At 37.7% G+C, this 17559-nt stretch overlaps 1 protein-coding gene and 1 long non-coding RNA gene across 2 annotated transcripts in view; both read left to right on the top strand.

Moving 5' to 3' along the window:
- The window catches only part of LOC148593157 (uncharacterized), a 263837-nt gene that overhangs the window by 82799 nt on the left and 163479 nt on the right, over positions 1-17559 (top strand). The window lies entirely within an intron of this gene.
- Positions 1-17559, top strand: part of LOC104575839 (histone-arginine methyltransferase CARM1) — a 62252-nt gene that overhangs the window by 10850 nt on the left and 33843 nt on the right. The window contains exon 2 of the mRNA XM_088531994.1: positions 10896-11021. Coding sequence (XP_088388120.1) covers positions 10896-11021 — 126 coding nt within the window. The remainder of the gene's footprint in view (positions 1-10895; positions 11022-17559) is intronic.

Here is a 17559-nt window from a genome sequence, read left to right as displayed (position 1 = left end):
GGCCATTCACTATAAAAACTAAGAGGGAGATTATTCTTCCTGTCTATATCTGAAGAAAAGATATGGTGTAGTACTTGAGTTTTAGGCTTCCTGCTGGCTGTCCATGTGGTGCCACCTCCCTGGCCATGCTGTGCTGTGTCCAACAACCACAGCGAATGTCGTGGGGGAAGAACTAGTCGGAAGGGAGTATGCAAGATGGCTGGATGGAGCATTGCTCCCCAGCTTGCCTTCTTCATACTTTAATGCCAGGTTATTTCTGAGTCATCTTTGCATTTATTCACTACATTTTAGCATTTTAAGAAAATATAGGTCGTAGGAGCCATTTTTTTTTACTGATGTAGTTTGTATTAAGCAGGCACATGTCTATCCTCATTTTCAGCAATTATTAGATTTCTGCATTAAAAGTATTGACTTATTTGAATCAGCACTCATTTTACATGTTAAGAATGTTGTATTAGAACTAAAGCTTGACAACTATTGCTGTGTCTACAGTTCATTTAGAGCCTTGAAACATATTTTTGCTGTTGACCTAACAGTAGTGTAAGAAATTTCACAGTTGTTTTATTTTTCCTGATAATGAGCTCAAATAACTTTCTATGCCAATTGCTTTCAAGCAGAAGAATAGCATCTCAAAGCTTATATAAAAAGTACCAATAAATCACAGATGGAAGAATAGTTCTTTGACACACTATCATGGAAAAAAGATAATATAGTAATGCTGCTGTTCCTGCTACTATTGTTCAGATTGTTTGGAAATTCAAATTCCTCAGATCTGGTTGCCAAGAGAGATGCCTGATAACGATGCTGTCCAGATGCAGCTGAAATGTAAAAATTTATGCTTAAAATTACCCCAATCAAGAGTTTTTGCATCTGCACTCCTGCTAGATGGTGCTCCCTTCATGCAGGCAATGTGGGAAGGGTCTAAGTGAGCACCTTCCCTGGTCTCTGGGCTGCTACACCCAGGCAAAATCCCTCCCTCCCTGCTTGGGAGGGCTTCTCTTCTGTGCTTGAGGCACCTGGGCTGATGGAGGGCACCATCCAGGACTCACCTGGATGCCAAAATCACAGAATTGTTGTGGTTGGAAAAGACCTTCAAGATCATCGAGCCTGACCATAAGCCCTCAACACCCTGCCTGCCAAACCGTGTCCCTAAGTGCCTCATCTACACATTTCCTGAATCCTGCTGCGGCTGCATGACGGCATCAGGGGGTATGGGTGCCAAGAAAAGAGAAAACATAACCTAAAAGCTTTGTGTGCATTCCTTAAGAGTAAAATGTGCTCTTCTGGAATGCTGAATTTTCCTTCAAAGCTTAACTTAAGGCTACTCTGTGATCAGCTGTTCTGTAAGCATACATAACTAAGGCATTTTGGTCTTAAATCTTTCTGGTGTGAAAGTGTGAAAATTTATGTGCAGCTTTAAACAAGTTTGAAACAAAATATATTATGTTGTACTGATTTAAAGTCTTTTTTTTTTTCCTAAAGTTACAGGGACTTACCCATTATCACTCAATATATATCAAAATAACACATTTCATTACTGCTGAGCTTGAATATCCTGTATGCTACTTAATGTGCCAATTAATAAATGGGAAAATATGTGTCAAATCCCATGTCTGTCAATTTGGACAGATGTTCTTGCTTGAGTGTTTTTAGTTCACATATGCATACCTTCACAAATCAGCTTGCAGGCAGGTAAGCTAAATACAAGTGTGCCATGGGAAATGCAAGACTATTTTGCTGGGTCATGTTTCAGGACTGCATCAAGTCAAGGTCATCTTTTAATATAAAAAATAGAAGAGATGAAAATGAATTCTTGATTTACCTACGTTTACATACTCTATTTTTTTTTAGTCTAACAATGCAAGCATATTCTTAGGTGAAAATAGTTTTCTTTCTAGGATGACAATATTGTCTATTTTCTATCCTTATTTAAATATTTGGGATATTCAGAAAGTGAAGCAAGACAAAATCATGAAGGGTTTCTCATAGTGTTGTTTTTTGTTTTTGTTTTCATTTTAATATGTAAAGCTCTTATTGAACAAAGCTCCACCTGAACACCTCTTGTTACAAGCATGTTTACAAAGCTGTATGTTGATTTCTGATCAATTGTAAGGGCATGCTTTCAAACTTGGAACTTTCTCAGAAATGCAAATAACATCTTCTGAACCATCTCACCCAGTAGCGTGATACTCACCTCATTCTTTAGGCTCTGTTTCTTCTTAGGCTTTTCAAAGTGTATGTTTGTTTTTGAATCTCGTTTGTAATTTTTTTTTCACACTGGGAGGTTTTCTGCAGTGGATTTGTCTCTCCTGTAGACAATAAAAACATGAGCCCTTTCACAAGCTAGCTGTGTATATGGTTCTTGACGAGGTGTTGTAGTATGAGTTAACGGAGCACCAGCTTTATAGGTCGGTAGACCTTGGGAGCCACAGCGAACGGATACGAAACTGTTTTAAATGTGAGGATGGGAACATCGAGAGTGTCACAGAGGATTTCTGTTCTCTGCAGGATGGGAAAAGCAGTGCTTATCGGCAATGTTCCTGAGTCTCCTGGTGATAGAAAAACAAAAATTTTTGTAGTTGTTGACTATTATAGGTGTTTACAGTGAACTGTGGCATTCAGTGTGATATAAATAGCAACACAGTGAAATAATCGTGTTGATTCTGCGTACCAAATTTGAAGTGCTCTATTTTCTTTTTGTGTTTTAACCAAAACAGAACACCAGCTTTTCCCTTGTCAGTCAAATACTTCTGCAGGGCAGGACACTGGCCTCTTCATTGCCTTGGCACTGAAATACAAAGATTGATGTATATCTATCATTCCATGTTGTTCATGCAGAGCATTATGCTGCTTGTCTGTCAAGCTGAAGGAACTTCTCTGCAGCTCTGTATATGGTGACTGTATTTTTCACTGTGCCTGTGCTGTACTATGCAGTTTATGGGCTAGCAAGAAGCAAGATCTCATCTTCTGGGTGCTTGCCCTCTTGTCCCTGCAGCTCAAAAAATGCATGAGCCGTGTCCACAGGAGCACCAGCAAAAGTGTGGAGCTTTCCATGCTGGGAGGCGAGTGACTTCTCTAGATTTAGGACATAACCATAAAATATTAAATGCAGTTAGAAACTGATATACGACAGAAGACAGTGAGTGAGAGAACTTGCACTGAAGCATTCATTAAATTCACTCCTCATTATCAGTTTCAAATGAAGATTGTAGGAAGATTTAAGTGAGAAGTCAAAGTGTGCATAAGCCATATTCCATTCTGTTAACAAATCCTTAGAATTTGATTAATACATAAATTGTTTACCTAATACTATTATGAATAGCAATTCAAGATTAATAAATTTTGAAGTTAAAAGGACAGGTATGTTTTTGTATTTATTTTAAAATATACACAGCCATTCATCCCATAATTTCACTTGGAAAAGTAATGGTACAAGGTTTTTCTTTTTGTTTTGACAAAACCACTTAGCTTGATGAAAATGACCAGATGAGACCAGATACTCTATAAATTTGCAGTATTAACTGTCTTAATGCCACTGAGTCCAGCTTGAAGATTGGGATAGTGGAATGCAATATTTTTCTAAAATGCATATAACATGCAAAAATTATATAATTAATAATATGCAAGAAGTTTGTACCGAGAACATGTAGGAGTCTCCAACTTTGTTTTCTGTATAATTTTGCTTTCAGCACTGCATTTTCTCCGCCTCTCCCTATCTCCTGCTACTCCAGGTTTTTAAAAGCAAATGAAAGTTGAAAAAAACAAGGATTTTTTTTAATGCATATAATGGGACCATTGCTGTGGCATGTGTGTATTTGTGGATAGATGAGTAGAGAAATTATGAAAAATAGTATTGTTTTCTCATTTGGCAATAAACAGAAAATGCAGTGTTTCTCTATAGGGCAACTGGATATCACTGAAAGCAGCAATTTTGTTCCACCTTTAATACTGAGATTTAATACTTCTTTTGGCAAATAAGTTTTTTTTGCTCGGTCTTCCAAACTTTTGATGTTTTTGGTATCAGAAGTTTCCAGTGACTTTTATTAGGTGTAAGGAAAAGATAATCAAGAAGAAAGGGTGATTGGATTCAGAAGATTTTCTGGCTATCAGAAAATCACTTGGCTCCTGATGGGAATTGATGAGCACAGTCATACTTGCTTTAGATTTATGAGATATTCATCAGAATATTCATAATGACCATGGGGTCATATAATTATTTCATGTTTTTGGTCAGTGCTGAAGTTCTCTTTTGCGCAAATCTAAAGCATAGTCATTTGGGGACTTTGTTTCATTTTGTTTTCTAAGGGTTAAAATTCTCTATTTAATTAGTATACAGCCATCTGTGACACTCCAGTCTGGTTTCTGTTGTGTTCACATTATGAAGATTCTGTTTACGGGAACTTAAGCAGATCATTTGCCTGTGTTGAGTCTGTGGAGCCTCCACATGTGCTTTTGTTCAGCTTACTTGTTGAACCAATTCTCTTACAGCTATGAGCTGGGGTCTCCCTTCAGTAATTGCTAGTGATTGCTAACACCCTTATAGCATTTGGAAGGTGAGGTACCTTTTCCTCCAGTCTGCCTCAAACAGGATTAGTTCAGACACGTCTATAATACTTAAGCAGTGTAGTCACACAGCATGATGGTTGTCTGCTTTGGTAACTGTAACAAGATGTTCTGCCTGCAGGTATTTTTCTACAGAAGAGGCTAGGCTATAATTCTTCAGCGCATTATTCAAAATATATTTTCCTAGTCCTTGAAAGGATGTGTGATATGAGCAAATGCTGCATCTGTTGTGTGTCTGGTATTAGATCCTGAGGGAACCAGTACTTTTTCCTGATAGTTTTTTGAGTTTGTTTCTTCACCATACACTTTTCAGTAGCTTAGTGTCACTCAGTTGGTTTTCCAAATGTTTTTGGAGTGAGAGGGTGTGTAACGAGTGCTCACTGAGGCTCTCTGCAGAAGACCGTTCCTGGGGAAAGTTTAGGATCCTCTCCACAGACTAACTCATAAGCAAAAAAACAGAGGGAGTGCCTAAAGTAAGCTAAGGTAGATATGGTGTAAATACCTTTCTTTCAGTAAACATAAGGTCTGTGCTTTGTTCTGCTGCAGAATTTTCCTGTGGACCTTGGAAAGTGACAGTTGTTCTTGGTGTCGTACCTGGTTTGACGGATACTGCCTTGCAGGAGCATAGCTGAACTTCCACGGGAATGGTGGCTATCTACCAAGGCCAGCCGTGAATTTCACTTCAAAATACTGAAATCCCTTTCAGTGTTCCCCAAATTTCCAATTCTTTAAGAGATGACATATAATACAAACTGACTTTGGAGGAATTAATCTTTTTTTTTTTTAATATTGGTTAAACAGTGTGTCTGCTGATCAGTAAATTTAGTTCATATTGCTGTCAAGTTATGTTCCTGATTTGCAGTACCTGGCATACCCTCACCTTTCCAAGAAAATAGATTGCTTCATTGTTCATGTTTTTACCTTTTTGGCAGTACTGACAAGGCAACCAGCAAAAGCTGAGTTAATTCATGCTCCCATGATATGACCAGTTTGGTATGATTTTAGTGGATCGCTGTTCAGATCAACCCCCAAAAGTTTTGATTTGAGGAGTCTGGTTGCTTGCTGTTGTTGTTTTGTCAACAAATATTCCAGGGACACATCTCAGGGACCAGAAGATAATGTGTTCCTAGGTTTACTTTACTGGAATAGGGTTCTAGCCCAGACTGTGTGGGCTTCAGGATTGTGTGCATTCTTTTATGGAGACTCCCATGTTTACCATTATGTAATTTCAGATCTCATGCAATGATTATTGATCTCAGACATTAGCAAGCAGCAGTGTCAAGGCTCTTGCTAAACTTTTGAACCTCTTTTTGAAAATGGTATTTTCCCTGGGCTAGGCTGGATATCATCACTTTGCCCTCAATAGGCGAAATCTTTCAATTGCAACTGCTCAGCCTGACTCTCTTGGATATAAATTAATACCCATCGTGGGATAAAATGTTTTTTGTGTTTCAAAGGATGGTGGTCAGTTGTCACTACAGCAAATTATATTTTTTATTTATGTGAATTAATTTGGGATGCACTTTTGTATAACACATAGATAGGATTCATGAAGTCGATGAATTACTGCTTCTTTTCCCAAAACATGGGAATAGTCGTGTTGATTTGGGAAGGCTGGCTGTTGAAATGTACATTATCTTTATGGTTATTATTTCAGAGTGAATTGTTGTCATACTGTCTTAGAATAAGTATTTATTTAGGTGCTGTGAACAGTTGTTCTAATAAGTGTGCAATCTGATGAAAAGGTTGAACTGTTTAACACAAAAATAAAAAATATTCCAAATTAAGAGTTAAATAGAAATATATAGACTTCTCCCATAATAAAGTTGCAGTTGTTATGTAGCCTGACTGTAAAATACATTCCAAAGATAAGCATACAAGACAAGCAAAGACATTTTGAACATTTTGTTATATACATAGGGAATGTTATCAGGCACAACTCAGTCCAACACAGTTTTCTGTCAAGTTTTCAAAACATCAATCTTTTCCCATATTTGGAACTTACACATGAAGTAAGGTTTATCCTTATTCTTCATACAAAGTATCAAACATGCGGAAATCAATTCCAGGTAAATTACGGCATTTTATTAGTGAAAGTCAAGATCCAGGTTCTCTTAGTTATCTAGGTGTATATATTAAGAACTGACTATAACCAGGCAAATTCCAGCCTGGTTATAGCCTATTTAACAGCAGTCCTAGATCAAGCTTATGTTTTCAGGTTTTGAAAGAATAATGTAAAACAATAATAATTCTTTTGAAAGAATAATGATAATGACAGCTTTGTTTGCAGCAATGTTGAAATTTTGGAATTGAAGATCTTGAGGGAAGAGAGGAAGGAGAGTAGCTGAGTATGTGAACTTCAGGAGTGCAGGCTTTGACCAACTGGAGAACCAGTAGGTTCCGCATGCAAGCCAAACTGGAAGTATAAACAAGTTCAAGAGAACTGACAGGTCTCTAAGGACTACATCATCCATGTGCTGATGCTCAAGAGAATGAGGAAGAAACAGGAGACCGCTTTGACTAAACAGGGAGTAATTGCTAATTATGACTGAGCTCTGGTGCCAAAGCAACATGTGCAGGAGCAGCAGGGACAGCGCGCGAAGGAGATACCTGGAAGCCTTGCTCCAGCTTGAAGGTATTAGAAAAGCCAGAACTCAGCTAGACTTGAAAATAATAAATAAAAAGACAAAAAGAAAAGTTTCAGCCTCCGGCTCAGTGGGGTGCTGATTTGGTGATAGATGACACAGATATGCAGGTGTACTTAATACCTGCTTTACCTCGGTCTTCATCAACAAGGCTTGCCAGGCGTCAGAGCCTGGGAATGGTACAAGGACAAGAGGGACTACCTTGAAGAAGAAAGAGATCTTTTAATAACTTTTCACCCCAGAAATTCATGGGACTCACTGAGGGTGTTGAGAGGGGTGTCTTGTGTCATTGTGAAGCATCTATCTCACCTTCAAGAGGCTACTGAGATTGAGGGAGATTCCTGAAGAAGGGATAGAGGCCAATGTCGCATCTGTCCTTGAAAAGAACAAGAAAGGTCCCTGGACCTTCAGCCCTTGCTTTGGGAAAACAGAAAGACAAATTTTCTTTGAAACCGTTTCCAAATAAATAGGACAAGAAGGTAGGAATAGCTGTCATGATTATATCAAGATAAATTATCCTAGGCCTATCTGTGTTCTTCCTATAAAGATATGACTAGAGAGGTGTGGGGAGATAGCAGGAAATATTGTCTCAAATTCAGAAAGGCTTTTGAGAGCTTTCTGCATGGTACTTGAGTTCGGGTTGAGATGTTATGCATACCTGGGTTGATAGGTATGTGCAATCCTGGCAGCTTTATCAGGCTTAAAGATGAGTGGGTAATGGGTAGTGTTCCTCCTAGAAGCTGTTTCTCAATAGTACGTGGGTTTATCCTATTGCCTTTTATATGGAAGCTCTGGCAGAGCCTGACATTAATCTGTATAAGCACTTTTATACCCGATGGCTCAGTAAATATTAATATTACCATTGCTATTAACAGGCCACAGTCCTTCTGCTTACAGTGCAAGGACACAGTCCTGGCCTGTTAGGCTTATCCTTGGCTTGTTATGGGAACTTGATGCATGAAGCAGACCTTGGTAGCAGGTATCTCTGGCTATGGTGTACAGTCTGAGCGTGGGATAACAGCCTTGCAGATAAGGTCCTGGGGATGGGATGTTCAGAAAACAGGGGTGGTTCTTCCATCCTGAGTTATTCTGTGATCAGTGGTCTCGAGGGGCTCTCTAAAGCCTTGAAAGGGTGATTCTGGTAGCTGGGAAAGTAATTTTAGGATAGCGGGAAAAATAATTTTAGGAAGTTCTTCTAGTTAAGCTTATTTAGAAATCGCCCACCATCACTCAAAACAGTATGAACGAAGAGACGTATGCAGATGAAAAGGCAAAGTGTGTGTGTTCGTGTATGCATATGAAGACAGTATGAACTGCAACTGGGTTGATTCACTTCTGTGTTGTTTGCACAGATAGCATTTCACTTTCACAGGTCCAATTTAGTGTTTATTCAGTACTAGTCATTTTAAATAGCTCCTGCAGTATATGTACCTCTCTGAAAGTTCATGTGGCTGTTGGTGGATACAAACATTGCGTTTTGGGAAATGTGGAAAGACACAGGCCTGACCTGGAACCCAAGAAGTCCAAGTGCTGATCTTTGCAGATCCATGAAATGCTCTGGCAAATTCCAGCAATCCCATACAGCTGTGGGACTGCAGGATATGGTGCTTAAGAAGAGGCTGAGGGAGCTGGTTTTGTTCAGCTGAGTGAATAGAAGGATAAGTGAGTGTGGTGGGGTCCAAATGTCAGCTGTTAAAAGAGACATTGGCTATAGATAGATTATAGCAGGGGAAACTCTAACTAGAGAGTTAAAAAGAAAAAGGTTTTGGTGAGGGTGTTAAGCTTTGGAACACAGAAAGACAAAGCTGTTGGGAATGGCAGGTGCACTCAGGTATTTGTCCAAGTATTTTGGAAAGTGCTGGGGTTAATGAAGTCCTCCTTCCCCCTGTTTTTTTGTTTAGTCCTGCTGTTGATTACTGTGATAAGCTTGATACAGGAGGGAAGTTTGAACATTGAGAGAGAGTTGCATGATGAATCAACTGATGTATAAATTTAACTTTTAAGTGTATGAATATGAAATGCTTTCTTGATAGAGAAACTGTCATTTCCCAAGTCTCAGGCCTGTGAATCAAGGGTGCAGACAGTGCTTAGGTAACAAAACGTGGGTTGAAACTTACTTAGAAGTTATTGTTAATACTATGTATGGAAAGAACCCTTAAGCTGTGGAAAACGGGATGGCTATGTAGCCACTTTAGACTTGCTCTAGGAGAAATAAAATGCTAGCGTGCCTTTAATTATTTCACAAGCATAAATTACAGAAAAGGCTACATATACCAATGAATGTGCAGACAGAAAAGTGAGCGAGCTCAGATGTGATACTTCTTACTTAACAACCTTTTTTTTTGTATGCTTAAGCCTTGCTTGAGATAGACAGTATCTTACAGTGCCTTTTTCTCAGTTCACTCCTCATCACAGCTGATGCAGTGAAGTGTAAGGCTTAAAAAATGCACTATATTAGCTATATGATATGTGTCTGTGCATGCCTTCTCCTTTCTCCCTGTGCTCCTTTGAACACTATTAGCAAAGTAACACATCTCAACAATGTACCATTAAATTTCTACTGAATTTCTCTACTGACATTTTATAATTTGTTTATTGCCTCTTGCTTTTCAGCTTACCTCTTCTGGATTCTCTTCAGCTTTGCTTTTTGATGTTCTATAGCATATTGGTGTATGTCCTTTTTCTTTGCTACTGTCAATTTTTGTACTTTTGTTCTTAGTTCTCTTTCTGTCTCTCTTTATTCCTTAAGCATTTTGCCTTTTTTTTTTCTCTGTTTGTTTTCCTTTTCTTCACTTCTACTCACAAAGATAAAATGTGCATGGGAAAGCTGCATGAAGCACTTATTAGTGGACTAAAATGATTCAAAGAACCATGCAAGGAAATGGAATCCTTATGGTGGTCAAGATATGTGCAATGCAAATAGGACATTACTTGAAGTCTTTGCATGTTGTAGCCCATGTCCATAGCAGCCATAAGCACAAAGTTCCCCAACCTATTTCAGGTTTCTGGTAGTGCGAATGTGGATTCTGTTCAGTTTGCTCAGGCAGTTGTCTCCTGACAGCTGCAAGGCTGATAATGAGACAGCACATGGCTGATTTATTACCCTGCATAAACCTTTGATACTGGATCCCCTTCCACAAGGAGCACAGTGTGAAGGTTTGCCCACTGCTGCCCCTCTTGCTCTCTCTCACATAGCTGCGTGTTCTTCTTCATCCAAGGAAACCTGCATCGTTTTGTCTTGGGATCAGCTTATTAATGTTAGGAGGATACAGTGTGCCTCACTGGAAAAAGCTGTTTTACGTGATAGAATTGATCACTGACTCTTTCTTCTCCATGTGCCGGTGCCATGTGCCAGAGCAGCATCCCTGGAGGTTATTGGGACATGATATGTAGGATTTCACCAGCAAAAGAAGCAGAAAAAATGTGCATTTAAAACCTCATCAGGATCTAGGTTGAGGATAAGAGAACTGTGGTGTAAACATGATAAGTGGGGTAGATTTTAGAAAACTGTGGGACACTATGGAAAATCAACTTAAGAAACAACATAGTAGAGAATATAGGGGTATTTCCCCTGAATTTTGTGCTTCAAATGGAAGCTCAGGCTATTTATTGTTAGTCAAGAGAAACATCTAGTTCTGTTCGTGGTTTTGTTTCTAACTTCTACTAAAGTATTTTTTTTCCCTTCAGCTGATGGAGTCTGTGTGTTTAAATGCTTGATTAACAGAGACACTGAATACTGTCGTTTGGGAAAGGAGTCTGTGTTAATTACGCTGGGATACAACAGTGCCTTGCTCCAATTCAAATCACAAGCTGGTAAGTACCTTTTGCATTTTTATCTTCTCTTTCTTGTCATGCTGCTCTCTTGGTGAAATTTACTTTTATATGTGCCATCTTACACCTCTGTGGTTGGCTATGTAAATATTACATTTTCTTACAATGATCATAATTTGTGCAACCTCATTTGCCTCCCTGTCCCATTCCAACCATCCTTTTTGCTGTGCAAACTTTCATAGTGGGCTTAAGTTTTTTTACAAAACAGGCACAGATCTGTTTTTTGAAGAAAGTGACTGCAGATAACAAGTAAGACAACTTCATAACATGTAATACTTGGTAAATGTAATGATTCCTGCATGCAATCTATGAGTTACTGCTTCTCAGTCAGAAATTGTCTTGCAGATCTGCTAATGCTCATAAATTGTGGAGTAGTGCAACATACACTTGGACATCACAGGATAAATACTTTGCATGTTGTCATGCTGAGAAAAAGTCCTTCTGTTATAGAAACATAACATTTAGTAGAAGTGGTCTGTTTTTACAGCTGCCGCAATGTCATTTTTTGTTCTAAGTAGCCTGCCTTGTGGGCACAATTCATTGTGAAATTGTGTAGCTATCAGCAAGATGTTGCTTTCTGTATGAGAATTATAGCCAGTTCTTATGTAGCAACCTATGTCACTAGGCCTGGTGACTTCCAGAGGAGGCTGGTATAATTATTCCCATTTTATATTCTGTTGAAAACAGAGGCAATTAGATTTAAAATTTCACAGCCTATTTAAAGGCTTGCACATGTTACAAAATATCAGGAGCTGACAAGCTGCATGTATATGGTTGATGCTGTATCTGAATGTCACACCTGTACATACATGCATTCCAAATTGCACTCCCATAGCAAATAATACAATTTTTAGACTCATCTGATTTTTCTACCAAATCCCAGGAACTTTTAAAATCCTGCCTTGTTATAGTTTTTTGTCTATATCCCTGGGAAAATAATTTTTACACTTTTAGTATCTTGCTTTAGCAAAACAATACCAAAGTAACCTAAAAATGACTTGTTTTTAAAATTTATTTATCTGAGTAGCGTAGTTCAATACTGAATTGCATCAAGTTATTTCTTTTGAGGCTACAATTTGGTATTGTCCTTTACAGACTCTCACATCAAAATTAAAGAGGTAATTGGCATTAGATTATTTTGAGATTTAGTTTTAATTATCCAAACAATTAAGTGTTTAAATAATTAATAACTAGTAGTTAAGTATTCAGCTAGGTAAGTTTTTCTTTAATCCTTGTTTTGCATTCTCTATGATGTCTTGCTAATTTAGGAAGGTCTTAATTTCTACAGGCAGTGTTAGTTTGGAATCCCAAAGCAAAAGAAATTTCTCTTAATTCTCTTCTCTACTTTTACAAACAAATATTTGAAAATTTCAGCTAGTTTCAGCATGATTGGCATTCTTCCTAAGAGTGGATGGAATATTAATTGGTTTAACCTGTATAGGCCTGTTCAGCCCTTTTCTTTGGAGAATTGTTTTTATAGCTACTTTTTATGAAATAGGTAAAGTACTATAACAGAATCCCAAATTTTCAATTCTGCTTAGCTGTAACCTGACGAAACAGAATGTTTTCCTTTTTTTTTTTTTTTTGCTGCAGGAAAAAATAAAATAAAAAGGTCCATCAGCCAATTCAGTAGCTTATTGACTGCTGGAGTATAACTGATAGGTCCAAGTAAAGTCTGGTCAGATTGAATGATCAGTCTGTTGGTATCAAATGCAACGTTGTCTCCTGCTTTAAGGTGCAAGTTATTGGTAGGATATTTTTCCCCAGGGCCATAAGGAGTACTTATTGGTACCTTCTTCTACATGTTTGTTATACTGTGTTATGCCAAATAGTGTCTAGCCTTGAGAAAATGACCTGTTTCCAGGTAAGGCCATGGAGCATAAGTCAACCTTTTGTTGTTTGCTATGTATGAGTGTAAACTCTAGTCTCAGTTTTATGCACATGTGAGTGTGTGTGCCTGTGTGTATATATATGTGTATGTGTATAAAAATACAAAAAAAAAATACTGTAAATCAAAAAATTGCAGACAGAGAATTCACTTTTTTGACTGGGTAGAAATGTTAATTATGAAAATACGCCATAAAAATTTAAGGCTTTTAAAGGCTTCTTTCTTCTTTGGGAAGGTAGAGTGAGATGAGCAGTAAGGATGGAAGAGAGGGGAATTCATGCCCTGCTTGTACCCATGCTGCTCTGGCTGCAGCATTTAGGCACCCATAAATCATAGCCTGTGCCTTCCATTTCCTTCTAAACATGTGTTAAACATCTGAGTGGGATCAAGCAGGCCATAAAAGTGAAAGTTAGCACTAGCCTACAGGCTTCTCTTTCAGAAACAAAGATCATTTATCTGCAGCAGATCAACCAACCAGTCTGTAACTTCATCTGTAGGAATCTGAGTATGTAGCTGTCTACTCTTGGGTAGAAATGTCCTGCTTAATTTAGCAGAGAATTAATTGGTTAAATTTGTAGGACAAGAAAGGAATTGCATTCTACTACAATCCTGCAAGAACAATTCATCCTGTGCCCAGGATGCAGATTCCTTTCTTGTCCTTCAAATTTAACCTTGGTCTCCAGCCACTTCCATAGTGAGTCTAGGTGCTGGACATGCCGAGAGTTGTTGTCTCTATATGGCATTTTGCTAGCACAACTTCCCTTAAATTTTTTTGATCAGTTCTAATAATTTGTGTCAACTACATAGGAGCACAGCACAAGAAAAAGAAAAATGCCATTTTTAACTTTACTTTCCATTAAATCCATGCATTTTTTTTAAGGCTGGAAGTGGACCGACTGGTTACAGTCGAACTATGCAGTTTTAAACTAAGAATCCATGTCAAATAATGTGATCTATGCAGTAACAGTCCAGTGTTACTCTGCAGTTGCTTTCTATTCTATGTTGAAGGTAGTGATTTTGTTTTTCAGCAACACTAAAAAAAGAGGAGTCTGGTGCTTTTGTTTTAATCGATATAGAATGCAGCTAATTTAACAAATATCTTTAGTGTTGTATCTTGAAACTTTTGAAGAGTTTTATGGAATTAAGAAGAAGATGCAATATTTTGAGAAGAGAGCATACACAACATGTACAACTGTAACTGCAACTTGTCAATTAACAGTAATCTTGAAATCTAGCATTCCAGCAGCTTGTTTCAGAAGAGCAGCAGGATGTTGTATTACTGATATGATATCTTTAAAAAAATCAAAAAAGGCTTTGTTCTAAATCACAGTACATGCACAGCTGTGATCCCTAACTTCTTATCTTCTGGGAAAAAGACTTCAGCTCCATGTTTTACTCCGGTATCCCAAAAACTGGATGGGCTGAACAGTTTTATCTGCTCAGCTTCCGAAGAATTACGTGTCTGGTAATAATTTCCCAGGCTGTGTTTGGAAGTGAAGAGCAGGAATGTGTAGGAATGGCTGTCTGTGGTTTGGTGTTGAAGACTGCCGTTCATTTTGCAGATCCTAAGAGTGAAACACCTTCCCTTGCACACATGCCCATTAGTCTTGCTGTTTGGACCTCTGGGTTTGTCATGGTCCATGTACGATGTTCTTCGTTGTTGCAGCAGCAGATCATTGTAGATGATTCAGTTTTTGATACAGGGAGAGGCTCTTACTCATGACTGTTTTGTAGTGTTTTGGCATCATTCCTGGCTGTTTTCAAGACAGTAAGATAAGAAAGGAAGCTCAAAACCTGACCACTTCTGGCACAATTATCAGCATCTTTTGTTTCTACAGACTTTCGTTGAACATTTCTGTAGGAATGTTTTTAGCATTAGTATCTTAAAGTATTGTATGATTTTGATTGCTGGAAGAACTTAATATAGTGATCTGGTAATTTCACTTTCTTCCTTTATGTAGGCAAGCAATTTAGCACAAATTCGCCACAGCTTTAGAAGAAAAATAATTATCTATGGGATTTTAGATATATAGATATTCTACCCAAACTCAGTATCATTAATAAAATACTTAATCTTTCTTGAATCTACAACATCTCATTTCACTGCTAGGTCTTACTGTCTACAAATTTCGGTACAGGGGGACTAATTCTGTATTGGAGGTGGCAGTGTGTTTGTGGCAGGAATATGTCCTGAATGTTTAAGATTTGCAGCATTCTGAATGTTTTAAAATTCATTTACACTCTAGAGTCTTGTCTTCTGGTAAAAATGGAGGAGATTTGGAGCATGGGCAATAATTTTCTTTTTAGAATAAACAGTGATTCATTCCAGCAAGGCCAGGTGCATGTCAGAAAATCCTGTCAATATCTTGAAATCAAATAGCCACTAATTCTGTGTTACCAGATGGTGTTTGCCTGTGGGGCACATCTGTGCCCACCAGTTCAGAAGGCATTTCTCCCTAAGCATCACTTAAACCCTGAGCAAGAGACCCTTAATGTAGAGAGATCTTGATTGTCGTGACCATTTGCAATCAGGAGAGAGAAGCAGACCACCTAAATCAACTGTATTTATCTCAATTATCCATTTCATCTAATCATGCTGTATTGAGTCCAATAGTCTGACATTGCTAAAGCCTAATTTATGTTCTGAAGAAGTGAGTTCCCATAAAAATAATCCATTCTTTTGAGGAAGAACAAAATAAAAGATTTAATATTTCCTAACTTTGATGTTCCAAAATAACAGTATAATTTAGAAAGTGTTTGAAATATCACAGTAGTTCGTGCAGTCTTTGTGTAAATTTGGCCACAACTTTAATACCCGTTTTTCTCTCTCTATCGTCAAATCTCCAATTTTTGTGGTTGTTGCAAAGATAGTGAAGTGTTTACATCTAGATACTTTACAATGCCACTTTTCAAATCATGACTTACTCTTTCGGTAACATTTTTTAGTGTGAGATTGACACAGTGGGGAAGCTTTCGCATCTCCTAGTTCACATTACTTTGTAGTACGGTTGCAGCTTGAAATTAAAGATACTTGTTTAATATCCTTATTGATGATAACTTCCTGCTTTGTGGATTTGGTTTCACTTGCTTTACTTTGGATGTGAGTCACTAATGGATAGAAAGCTATAGCAGAATAAAACAGATTTCGGAATGTATGAGACATTAGTTTGGAATTGATTAATTGTTTTCTTTCAGAGAAAGCATGTGTTACTGATGTTAGAAATAAGATTAAGATAATAATATAAATAAAAGAACCAAGAGCGACCTTTGGAACATGTGTCATCTAGTTACTGATGCTAATGGCAGAGTGCTATTGGTCCTGTTTCATGTGAAAACACAATTGATAAAATTCCCTGTGTGCTAACTGACTGAATTTCTAAGCATCAAGTCTTCCTGTGCTGATGGAGGAAATGATTCACCCACTAATGTGTTTGGGATAAAAGCATTTCCATTGCAGAAATCCAGAATAATAAAAAAGTTTAGCAGAACATTGGAGAAATTGACTCATGATAGCATTGCTATAAATGACCTGGTTTGTAAATTGTGATTTAATATCCAGTCAGTCACAACAAAACAGTCTAATGCTCATTGAAATATTAATAAAGTGTTGAAATGAACATCAGAACCTGTTAATCTCATATGCTATTTTTATGGCTATGAAAATCTCTTTAACTATCTGAGAGGTAATTATATAGAGAGAAAAATCTCTACGTTTAATTGATGTCAACAGTCAAATTGATGTAAACCCAGGGATATCTGCTACCTTTTTTATCTGAGTTTGTGTGGTGAACGCTCTGAAATTTTATTAGATTACATGCAACAGACATCACTGTGATTTTCTGAAGTTTAATACACACTGCTAAGTAAAAACAAAGGCTTATTTTTTCTTTATTTGGAAATAATACGTTTACCTCAGAGAACTTATGAAATAATCAAGCCTTAATAAACTCATTGTATTTTTTTGCTGCAGATTTCTACTGTTTTGCAAAGTGGGATTTTTTTCATGAGGATACCAGGCAGCTCTGTTGTTCCAAATGGAAGTTTTCCTCAAGTATTAATAAAATATTGGCTGACTGGTCTGATCATTTGATACAGTCTTGTAAGAAATTACAGGCTTCTTTGCTTTACTTTTTTTTCCAAACATGGATTAAAGTTATATCTGTGCACCTTTCATAGACCCTAGAGCAAACTTACTGCTTAATGTAAGTACTGCATTTTAATGAAAGTCCTCAGGTAATAATACAAAAGTGTGTGAAAATAGCACTCCTCCTTTGCTGTTGTGTTCATAACCATTGGCCAGAGAGCATTTTTTCCCCTTTTCTCCCCCAGAGCCTCCTGTTTCTTCCTTCCCCATCTTCTTCCCTTCAACATAATGAGCGGGTCCATTTGTTTTAAGCAGATGGGTGAAGTGCACTATGGTAATATCTTGTGTGTGTGTCTTCCGTGATGAAGATAAGCATCTCACAAAGAGAAATATCAATGAGAAACAGAAATGCAGAATGCAGTTATTATAGTGACTTTTCAGGCCTGTGGTGTGTGAGGGTGTTGCAGAGGTCTGGGGCTACCCATGCATCAGGTACACAAGAAGCAGAATTCTCTGGAAGAATATTCCTGTTAGCATTCATCCCAGCA

The sequence above is a fragment of the Tinamus guttatus genome, unplaced genomic scaffold (genome assembly GCF_059628265.1).
Source record: "Tinamus guttatus ecotype Peru unplaced genomic scaffold, ASM5962826v1 Tinamus_guttatus_pri_ptg000446l, whole genome shotgun sequence".
Classification (NCBI taxonomy): Eukaryota; Metazoa; Chordata; class Aves; order Tinamiformes; family Tinamidae; genus Tinamus; species Tinamus guttatus.
The sequence above is the reverse complement of the archived record's forward strand: the minus strand, read 5'-3'. Positions and strand labels throughout refer to the sequence as shown.